At 47.3% G+C, this 10,744-nt stretch overlaps 1 protein-coding gene and 1 pseudogene across 2 annotated transcripts; one reads left to right on the top strand and one right to left on the bottom strand.

The window, feature by feature from the left end:
- On the top strand, window positions 1-10,744 carry NOLC1 (nucleolar and coiled-body phosphoprotein 1). 2 transcript variants are annotated; one of them, XM_027528551.1, is made up of 13 exons: window positions 1-776; window positions 3,400-3,455; window positions 3,566-3,690; window positions 3,787-3,926; window positions 4,339-4,504; window positions 6,247-6,362; window positions 6,483-6,624; window positions 6,921-7,049; window positions 7,357-7,467; window positions 7,569-8,204; window positions 8,391-8,497; window positions 8,670-8,762; window positions 8,935-10,744. In XM_027528551.1, exons 1-13 carry the CDS (start codon window positions 468-470, stop codon window positions 9,091-9,093), a joined length of 2,289 nt encoding a protein of 762 aa, XP_027384352.1. In that variant the 5' UTR covers window positions 1-467; the 3' UTR covers window positions 9,094-10,744. The 2 variants fall into 2 exon arrangements, with proteins under 2 accessions (XP_027384352.1, XP_027384351.1); XM_027528550.1 differs by having other exon boundaries at window positions 3,563-3,690.
- On the bottom strand, window positions 5,747-6,251 carry LOC113884154 (annotated as a pseudogene).

The following is a 10,744-nucleotide window of genomic DNA, read 5'->3' as shown; positions in this document are numbered from 1 at the left end:
ACCTGAAGCTGTGTAAATAAGGGAGGGTAGACTTGTCTCATGGGCAAGTCAAGATTGAGGTGGACAGTTTTGAAGATCAGCAGCTCACCACTACCACAGATAATCTGAAGGGCCCTCGGTAATGGAATTGGGAGTGCAGAGATTGGGGTGGTATTTTGAGAAAGGGCCTTCCAGGGTGTTGAAGTGAAGATGGAGAAGAGTGGGAATCCACTGGCAGAGCGAATAGGAGACGGTGGGATATGTGACCAAGTTTAGAAAATTCAAGGTCAGCTCAGGCCCGCCGACCCACGCCTGACTCTGATACCTGAATGCTAGCGGCGCGGGTAACTGCTGCACTGAGAAAGGTGGCTCCAGAAGGCAGGCAAGGCGCGGGAAGTCTGAAGCTTTCCCGCCGCCACCAAGGGCGTGACCTCTGACGTCAGGGCTCCGCCTTCACAAAGCAGAACGGCGGGCTCCGCCCTTCCAAGATGGCGACACTCGTGGGACCGGAAAGCGTTCATGGATTTCGCCTTTACCCTGTCTCCGAGAGTGCGCCCGCCCCTTCCGGCGTGCCCCGCGCGGCGCGAGGACGTTGCCGGGATCCTCCCCTAGCCCGCCTCTTCCGGTTTCTTGAGTCGTGTGCGTCCGCGACGGTAGTGACGCGTATTACCTGGAGGATGGCGGACGCCGGCTTACGCCGCGTGGTTCCCAGCGACCTGTATCCCCTCGTGCTCGGCTTTCTGCGAGATAACCAGCTCTCGAGCGTGGCCAATAAATTCGTCAAGGCAACAGGCGCTGTGAGTGCGGGGCTTGGATCATGGGCTGGGGTGGGATCACCACAGGGCTGCGGGCCCTGACATGCTTAGGTCTGCAGGTAGGGAGGTCTGCGGGGTCCGCCAGACTAATGACTGCCAGGTCTTTGTGTCGAGCTCTCGGCGGTTGGCGGAAAGCTTGGAGTCTTGGCATCACTTCCACGAGGTCTGACTACTTAGCGCTGAGTCTTGCTTTTTTCTGGTGAGAGGTGAGGCGGTGGCAGCGTGGGACCCTCGTGGCCTAGGTCACGTAGCTAGCAGAATCCGACCGGGCGGGAGCGCCTTGTCCCACCGGAGGCATTAGAGGCTCCTGGTACCTTAATTGGGCTTTTATGTTGGGAGTGCCAAGCGTGACTTGAGTTTAACTCTGAAACGAATTTACCCAGGACTCAAACAGATATTGCTTTAGAAATAATGAAAGCTGAAAAACAGTGAAAGTGTTAGTCGCTGAGTCGTGTCCGACTCTGCAGTCCCATGGAGAAGCCCGCCAGGGTCCTCTGTCCATGGAATTCTCCAGGAAAGAATACTGGAGTGGGTAGCCTTTCCCTACTCCGAAGGATCTTCCAGACCCAGAGCTCTAATCGGGTCTCCCGCATGCGGGCAGATTCTTTACCGTCTGAGCCACGGGGAAGCCGTTAATGAAAGCTGGGATTTTTGTTACTAAAGAAAAAAATGAACGGGAGTAGAAGCAGGGTTGAGCATCATAATTACCAAGCAGTTTGGAATCTTTGACTTCGAGCATCAGACAAGTCTAGGTTTGGGAACAATCTCTGCCACTTTAAAAGTGTATGATCCTGGCAGCTTGCTTAATCTCTTTGAATCTGTTTCTACTTCTATGAGCATGTCATCATTCACTTTATAGGATTTTTGTGAGTTTTAATAACATGATCTGTGCAAAGTGGCAATATCAGTGCCTGTTGCTCAGAAAGCATCAATGAGTGGAAATTGTTATCTTGGTTATGGTATCTTAGGATGTTCTAAAAACAAGTAAAAGGAAGATGACCAGGAATGTGAAAGGTTTGGAATCTCCATCTCAAGGAGAGCAGACAAGACTGCACAAGAAAACACCTTGAAGATAGAGTGGAGTGATGTGGTAGTCCTTAAAAGTGAAAGTGTTAGTGGTATATGACTCTTTGTTAGTCCATGGACTCTAGGCTGCCAGGCTTCTCTGTCTGTGGGATTCTCCAGGCAAGAATACTGGAGTGGGTTGCCATTCCCTTCTCCAGGGGATCTTTCCGACCCAGGGATCAAACCTGAGTCTCCTGCATTGCAGGCATATTCTTCACAATCTGAGCCACCAGGGAACCTCATATGGTAGTCCTTAGTGGTCTTAGTCTTTGACTAAGAAGATAGGCTTGTTCTTTGTGGTAGAATCAGGTTACACAAGTTATAAGTCAGATCAGCGTCAAAGGGCTTCCTTAAGCTGAGACAGCCTGCCACATGTGATCTGATAGAGCTGCTTTCATACTGGAACTGTTTTGAATTGACTGTTAGAGACTGCAGAGAGTGTTTCCACATCCTGCTGGATGGAATTGGGCCTTTCAGAATCAGAAATCTTTTTTATGTGACAAAAGCTAATCTTTGTGGAGGGCATACTAAGGGCCAGATGCTAAGCCCCTTATATGCGTTATCTCATTCTCTCACCAACTTAGTGCTGTATAGTATTATCTATCTTACAGGGAAGAAAAACAGTATTAGAGAGAGCAAGTGATTTACTCAGGGTCACGCATTACTAACCGGCAGAAGTAAGTTTCACACCTCATCTAACTTTGAGCCTGTACTCTTGTATATACTGTAACGCCTTGCCTTTTTTTTGGACACCAACTCATAATTCATAAGCAGTGTAATTAACAGCTGAATGTTCTGCACTGAATAATTAGCATGTTGCTGCTGCTAAGTCGCTTCAGTCGTGTCCAACTCTGCACGACCCCGTAGATGTCAGCCCACCAGGCTCCCTCGTCCCTGGGATTCTCCAGGCAAGAACACTGGAGTGGGTTGCCATTTCTTTCTCCAGTGCATGAAAGTGAAAAGTGAAAGTGAAGTCACTCAGTCGTGTCCTACTCTTCGTGACCCCATGGACTGCAGCCCACCAGGCTCCTCCGTCCATGGGACTTTCCAGGCAAGAGTACTGGAGTGGGGTGCATTGCCTTCTCCAGAATAATTAGCATAGATTTTTACTAATCTTCTCTTGATGGTTGATTTCCAGTGGTTTGGAATTATAAACCGGGTTGCAGCAAACATCTTCCTGTGTAGGTGTTTGTTTCATGGGTAAGGATAAATTCCTGGATAGTACACTGCTAGAATAAAGCAGTGTTTTTAATGGACTGCATGTTTTTAAAGGCTTTGATAAATAGGATTGACAGGCAGGGGAATAGATGGTGCCAGAAACTACAGGAATAACCCTTTTTTGCTATCAAAAATTTGGAAATACGTAAACAGATTTTTCTCCTAATTTATGCAAGTAGGAGAAACCTTCAGAGATGTAAATACCAGATAGAGCAGACAAAATAAGTGACTTTTAATGAGAGAGTAACACAAAATTTGAACTCCCACAGAATAACCAGGATAAAACTTTCTTACCCTGCTTTCTCTCTCTTTTCTCTTCTAGACCCAGCAGGATGCCAACGCCACTTCCCTCTTGGATATCTATAGTTTCTGGCTCAAGTAAGTCTTTTCTTTGCCAGTGTGGCTGTTTTCTTCTCGTGAGTAGGCTGGGTTGTATTTGGTTTGAGAAGGTCCTGTTCCCCAGAAGTTAGCCTAATCTGCCTCAGCAGGTCCACCAAGGCTCCAAAGCGGAAGTTACAGGCAAATGGACCAGTGGCTAAGAAGACTTCATCCAGTGACAGCAGTGACGACAGCAGTGAGGAGGAAAACCAGGGGCCTCCAGCTAAGAAAGCTGGTAAGACCCAGCAGGGAGTTGTGGTTCCAGGAAGAGGATTTGTAGTCTCCCAGTACTAAACGGCTGATTCTTACTGGGACCTGTATTTTTGTTCAGCTGTACCTGCCAAGCAGGCCAGTCTGCTTCAGCATCCTGGAAAGGCTGCAGTCAAAGCATCCGAGAGCAGCAGCAGCAGCAGCAGTGAAGAATCCAGTGATGAGGAGGAGGAAAGAGACAAAAAGAAAAAGCCTGTTGAGGTTTGCAGCTTTGGGGAGGAAAGGAATTGCTTAAGGGATTGGAAAGAAGAAACCTAAAATCTTGGCTTTTAGCCTGGTGGTGCTGGTTATACAACAGCAGATTATTACAAGGTCTTTCAGAGAGGTTGTAGAAATACGAGGTTTGGAAAGGATTTTGTAAGGTAAAAGTTGAACCCTGAATCTAGAGGAAATTCAGTCCATTCTGCATCCCTGACAGTATTGGGTTTCTCTGGGACACTGTCAGGGACTCCAAGAGCAAAAGATGTTTTGTGGACAGGTGCAGGGAGCTCTAAACAGGGAATATCAGGAACAATGCCTAAAAAAGGGAGCACCTAGGGAGTTTGCTTTTGTATCTTAAGATGTCCTTGGGGTGCCCTAAAACTCTTGCTGATTCTCCTGGCTTTTCTTACAGAAGGGAGTTAAGCCACAGGCCAAGACAGTCAAAGCTCCTCCTAAGAAGGCCGAGAGCTCTGATTCCGATTCTGACTCAAGCTCAGAGGACGAGCCACCAAAGAATCAGAAGCCAAAGACAACACCTGTGGCAGTGAAAACTCAGGCTAAAGCCCAAGCCAAACCAGGTATTGTTTTTGTTCCCAAGAGGCTGGGCTGGGGACCAGGTTGCTCTGGGGACTGGTGTGAAAATTCCTCATTCACCACAGTGATGAAATGGCACTGGTTGTTGAACTAGAGGTATGGATTGGTGTCATTTTTTTAAATTAGGGACTGGTAACTACAGAAATGGCTTCCCTGGTGGCTCAGACAGTAAAGAATCTGCCTGCAATGCAGGAGACCCAGGTTTGATACCTGGGTCATGAAGATCCACTGGAGAAGGGAATAGTTACCCACTCCAGTAGGCTTGCCTGAAGAATCCCCATAGATAGAGGAGCCTGGCAGGCTACAGTCCATGGGGTTGCAAAGAGTCAGACATGTCTGAGTAGCAACTAACACTTTCATTTTTTTCAACTATAGAAATAGTGGGCAATGAGGGGAAACATGTTTAAAAGACTTCAGAGGGCATATTCAAATGATTTGCATCATAAAATTTTTTGGAAGACAGGTTTATTTCTGAACTTGGGCAGGAAATTTATCCTTTGGTAATACAGTAAACCACAGCCTTCTCCTTTATGCTTGCTCCGAAGGCAAGAGAATTGACAGACTCCTAAGTTCCAAGCTAATAGGAGGAGACTTTTATAGCCCTTTAATATCTTGATACTCCTTTCTTTTGATGTTCATTAATTCATGTTCTTTTTTTTTTTTTTTTTTTTAATATTTATTTTATTTATTTGGCTGCACCAGATCTTAGTTGGCACATGTGGGATCTAGTTCCCTGACCAGGGATCGAACCCCCAGCTCCCTACATTGAGAGCATGGAATCTTAGCCACTGGACCACCAGGGAAGTCCCAGTTCATGTCTGTTTAAAAAATATTTTTCTTTATTTATTTTTGGGTGTACTAGATCTTTGCTGTGTGTATGGGCTTTCTGTAGTTGAGGTGAATGGAGGCTGCTCCCTTGTTGTGATGTACAGGCTTTTTACTGTGGTGGCTTCTCCTATTGCAGAGCATAGGCTGTAGAGTGTTGGGGCTTCAGTTGTGTGGGCTCAATAGTTGTGGCACCCAGGATTAGTTGTCCCAAGGGATATGGGATCTTCCCAGACCAGGGATTGAACCTGTGTCTTCTGCATTGGTAGGTGGGTTTTTTTTTGTTGTGGTTTTTTTTACCACAGAGCCATGAAGGAAGGCTGGCAGGTATATTCTTAACCACTGGACCACCAGGGAAGTCCAGCTCATGTCTGTTTTTAATGAGTATACAATTACCTGTCTTACAGTTTGTTGAAACAATAGATCAGACAACATTTGCCACAATAATGTATGTCAGAGTGATTGGCTGTAAAAACTCGAGCCCAGCTATCATCTGAAGGGTATTCGCATCCACCTTATGGTATTTCAGACAGCCACCTAGCTTCGTCTTCATTCTCTTAACGCTTGTTCTTGGGACTTACGTAAGAATTCTTCCTTTCTTAGCACCATCATGAAGTCCCACCAGTAAGGTGAAATGTAGACTCCTTTTGAATTTTATAGTCAAAAGTACATCCATGTTCTAGTTGCTTGCCAGCAGAGATCAATCTTTACTAGTCAGGAAGAATTATTTTTTATCCTGGATTTTGGCCCTTCATTTTCTGTAGTAGCTGAGGGTTTGACCTCAAGAGTGATGGTCATTCTCCTCAGGATCTTCATGAAAATCTGCATCTTGGCAGCAGTGCCACTGAAGGTGGCGGGTCTGAAAACTGTCTTTACACTCACGTTATTTCTGTTTTCTTAGGTACATCAGCTCGGCCAGCACCTAAAGTCGCCAACGGCAAAGCAGCTAGTAGCAGCAGCAGCAGCAGCAGTGATGATGACTCAGAGGAGGAAAAGGCAGTAGCCATCTCTAAGAAGGTATAGGCCTTAATTTCTACCAGGGAAGAGGGGACAAGGGGGTGGAAGTCCTCCATTTCCTGGCAGGAGTGGTTGGGTCAACATTTTCCTGTGGTAATTGATTTTCTCTGTGTGATGCAGACCATACCTAAAAAGCAAGTTGTGGCTAAGGCTCCAGTGAAAATGGCTGCCGCACCTGCCCAAAAGAGTTCCAGCAGTGAGGACTCCTCCAGTGAGGAAGAGGAAGAGGAGCAGAAGAAAAAGCCCATGAAGAAAAAACCAGGTGACTGGACACGGGGAGTCAAGCTACCACTGATGAGGGCCCAAAGGCAGGAGGTCCTCTGCAGTCACCACGTGGACCTTGGCCTGACAGCTGGCCTGTCCCAGAGAAAGGAGAAAGCCAAAAGTTGCCTTTTGTGACTCAGAAATGGCATGCCATCGTCCTTGCCCTAGTCTGTTAGGAAAGAGTCACTAATCCTAGCCCACCCTCAAGGGAAAGGGAATTAAGCTCCATTTCTAGAAGGAAGTGGTATCAAAAGATTTGTGTACATATTTTATCACACTGTCCCTTTTAAACAGGTCCCTATAGCTCAGTCCCCCCGCCTTCTGTTCCCCCACCCAAGAAGTCCCTGGGAACTCAGTCCCCCAAGAAAGCTGCAGAGAAGCAGCAGACTGTGGAGAGCAGCGAGGAGAGCAGCGATGAGTCTGGTGAGTCATCTCCCGTGGTGGGTCTGGAAGTGTGTGAGGAGTAGGGAAGGAGATGCTTCTGTTCCCTTCTGCTTTTCTCTGAAGCACCACAGGGCTGATGCTCTGTGTGGGTCTTTGCATCCTTGTTGTTTTTGGCTGTGTCACATGTCTTGCGGAGGTCTCAGTTCCCTGACCAGAGATCGAACCCGGGCCATGGAAGTGAAAGCCCAGAGTCCTAATCACTAGGCCACCAGGGAACTCCCTACGCTTCTTTTACTTGCCTCTGGTGGGACTCTGGACCCAGCCTAATGCCATTGCTTCTCTCAAGATTCAAGTTCTGAGGAAGAAAAGAAACCTCCAGCTAAGGCAGTCATCGCCAAGGCAGCTACTAAAGCAGCTCCAGCAAAGAAGGCAGCAGAGAGCTCTTCAGACAGCTCGGGTAAGGACGGTGTAGCGTAGGAGGCCCTCAGGGCGATGGTAGCTCCAAGGGCCCCCTTTAGCCTGATTCGGGGACCTATTCACTCTAACCTCCCTGTCTAGACTCCGACAGTTCTGAGGATGAAGCTCCTGCCAAGCCAGCTGGTACCACCAAGAATCCCTCAAGTAAACCAGCCGCCACTCCCAAGCAGCCTGCAGCTAAGTTAGCTGCCACTCCCAAGCAGGCTGCGGGCAGTGTCCAGAAGCCTCTAACCAGAAAGGCTGACAGCAGCTCCAGTGAGGAGGAGAGCAGTTCTAGTGACGAGGAGGAGACGAAGAAGACTGTAGCCACCCCTAAGTCCAAGGCGACAGTCAAAGCAGCCCTGTCTTTGCCCGCCAAGCAGAGCTCTCAGGGTGCTGGGGGCAGCAGCTCGGATTCAGACAGCTCCAGCAGCGAGGAAGAGGAAGAAGAGAAGACGCCTAAACCCCCAGCTAAAAAGCCACGGAAGGAGGTAGGAGCCATAGCCCCTTCCAAACCAGCCTCTGGGAAGAAAGCAAAGGCCGAGAGCAGCAGCAGTTGTTCCTCTGATGACTCCAGTGAGGAGGAGGAGGAGCCCAAGGGCAAGGGCACTCCAAGACCGCAGGCCACCAAGGCCAATGGCACCTCTGCACTGACTGCCCAGAATGGAAAAGCAGACAGGGGCAGCAACGAGGAGGAGGAGGAGAAGAAAAAGGCAGCAGTGGCGGTTGCTAAGCCAGGTCTGTATCCAAAAAACCTGCCTCCTGGGTTTGTCCCCTAAACCAGAATGGGCTGTACTCTAGAGGAGTGGATTAGGAAGCCAAAGCCCCTGACCAGCTTCCAGTTGGTTGGAGGCCCTCAAGTGTGGGAGCCTGGGAGGAGGGGATAGGAAACTGGTTTCCTGAGCCTGGCTTTCTGCTCTGTAGGTTCAGAAAAGAAGAAGAAGAAGAATGAGGCTGCTAAGGAGGCAGAGACGCCTCCAGCAAAGAAGATAAAGCCTCAGACCCCCAACACATTTCCTAAAAGGAAGAAGGTAGGTTGTCTTGTTTTCCTCTCAGGAGCCAGCTTTTAGAGTAGACAAAAACTGCAGATCATCTGGACAGCTCTTTGCCTGGCGTGGCACACACACTCTAGTGTGTAGCTCAGGAGGGCCTTTTTGTTCCATGACTGCTCCATCCTGAATTTCCTACTCCATTCTTCCCCAGGGAGAACGAAGGGCATCCTCCCCATTCCGAAGGATCAGGGAAGAGGAGATCGAGGTGGATGCTCGAGTGGCAGACAATTCCTTTGATGCCAAGGTGAGGAAAACGAGGGGTCTTCACCATCCTTGAGGGGGTGGGGTGGGGTGGGAGAGAGTACAGCATTTGGTCCTGGTTGATAGGTTCTCTGAGTTTGAGTTGCCTGGAGCAAGAAATGACAGGGCCCTGGGGTTGCCCTTCTGTGCGCTAACCACCTCTTTCTGCTTACCAGCGGGGTGCAGCTGGAGACTGGGGGGAGCGAGCCAATCAGGTTCTGAAGTTCACCAAAGGCAAATCCTTCCGGCATGAGAAAACCAAGAAGAAGCGGGGCAGCTACCGGGGAGGCTCCATCTCTGTCCAAGTCAACTCTGTTAAGTTTGACAGCGAGTGACCATGGGCCGTCTATGGCACAGCAAGGGTGTGCCCACTCAACGTCCTCAGTGGACCTGGGAATCCTAGGCTCTATCAGGGGAGGGTCTTGGTGAAGAGAGCAGTTTAGAATAGGTCTGAAGACTGCACTGTAACACCCTCTAAGGTCCTTTTTTGTGTTCGTGGTTTTGTACAGATTTGTTTTTTGAGTGTTGGGTAGCAAGGACAAAGAGTGTTCATTTTTAAGAACAATTTTAGTTGTCATTCCCTCCATGTTCTGTGAAAGTCTTCATACTGAGAAATTTGTATATTTCCTATTAAATCATTTCTTATTGATTTTTGTTGTGGTTTTCAGAGGTGGGTTCCCACAGATTAAAATCTTAGCTATCTCCCAAGACTTGGTAAAGGTCACATGTAAGAATTTTTATAATTGGAGAACTCTGCCTATGTGAGTGCTGGTGTCCACTTTTCATCCTTCCTACCCATCAGAGCCCTGATGAGGGGCAGTTAACATTAACCATTGTTAATGTATATATCTGTTAAGCATGAACTGTGTACCTCATTTATGGGGTCTAGGACTGAAATCTTCAGCCAGCATGGACTTACCTACTTTGGAGGATAAAAGTCATTGTTTTATTCAGACAAAATTCTAATGTGTGAATGCCCTGGGGTCAGTCTGCATATTTTTTGTATTTTTATTATCACATAATGTTTGCAATATATGTTTATTAATTTAAAAGCATAAACTTTTTTATTGTTCAAAGATAATTTTTGATTGGCTTCTGAGGACTATATCTTCTCAGTTTTTTTACATTTTAAAGCGCAAAATTTAATCTGAAAAGCACATATCACTTGGTATTTCTGTCTTGGTAGTGTGGTGACACAAAATAGTTTGATTAACTTGTTACATGTTTGGGAGTCACTGATCAAGAAAGTGAAGGAAGAAATCTATAATGAAAAACCTCAGTAGGAATTAGGTTACATTAGTCAGGTGAATTTATAGGTAACCTACGTATACACTAATAGAAGAACCTTTACAAAGCATTTTATCTGGTATTACTTGAGTTAGAGTGGGGTTGGGAGAGCATTCTAACAGGGTTATTGTGTCTTGTAGTTGGTACATGGGAGAAACTCATATGCTCCCTTTAGAACCTTACTGTCAGTAAACAATAAAAAGCCTGTGAGCAGAGATATGGCTCTTGGGGCATGCAGGCTGATTGTAGAACTGTAGGAGATTAACGTTGGCAGTGCTCACAGAGCAAGTGAGGAGGAAAGTTGAGTTCTCCAGTCTCTCCCAAGTTCTCTGGTGCTGGGCTGTCCCTGTGTTGGGAATGCGTGCCCTAACTTTATAGATGAGGTGTAAATTACTGTCCATGGGATTTTCCAGGCAAGAATACTGGAGTGGGTTGCCATTTCCTTCTCCAGGGGATCTTCCCAACCCAGGGATCGAACCCGGGTCTCCTACATTTCAGACAAACGCTTTACTGTCTGAGCCACCAGGGAAGCCCTAAGTTAAGGTTAGCCTCCCCTTGTTTGGGTTACAAGTAACCTGATAACCTGGTTTTCTGTGTAACTGCCGCTAGGAAGAAAGTATGCTGACATACGTATAAAGTCTGCATGGTGAAAGTTCTACATCTTAACTACAAAATAATAAACTGAATGGTTTATATGTG

Source organism: Bos indicus x Bos taurus, chromosome 26, assembly GCF_003369695.1.
Source record: "Bos indicus x Bos taurus breed Angus x Brahman F1 hybrid chromosome 26, Bos_hybrid_MaternalHap_v2.0, whole genome shotgun sequence".
In the NCBI taxonomy this organism is placed as follows: domain Eukaryota; kingdom Metazoa; phylum Chordata; class Mammalia; order Artiodactyla; family Bovidae; genus Bos; species Bos indicus x Bos taurus.
This window is presented reverse-complemented; position numbering and strand designations above follow the sequence as displayed.

Excerpts from the sequence above, each read along its gene's own strand:
- NOLC1 (XM_027528550.1), top strand. The coding sequence starts at position 468 with ATGGCGACACTCGTGGGACCGGAAAGCGTTCATGGATTTCGCCTTTAC. Across the intron at positions 3,456-3,562 it reads ATCTATAGTTTCTGGCTCAA|CAGGTCCACCAAGGCTCCAA; the intron begins GTAAGTCTTTTC and ends AATCTGCCTCAG. Across the intron at positions 7,468-7,568 it reads GAGCTCTTCAGACAGCTCGG|ACTCCGACAGTTCTGAGGAT; the intron begins GTAAGGACGGTG and ends CTCCCTGTCTAG.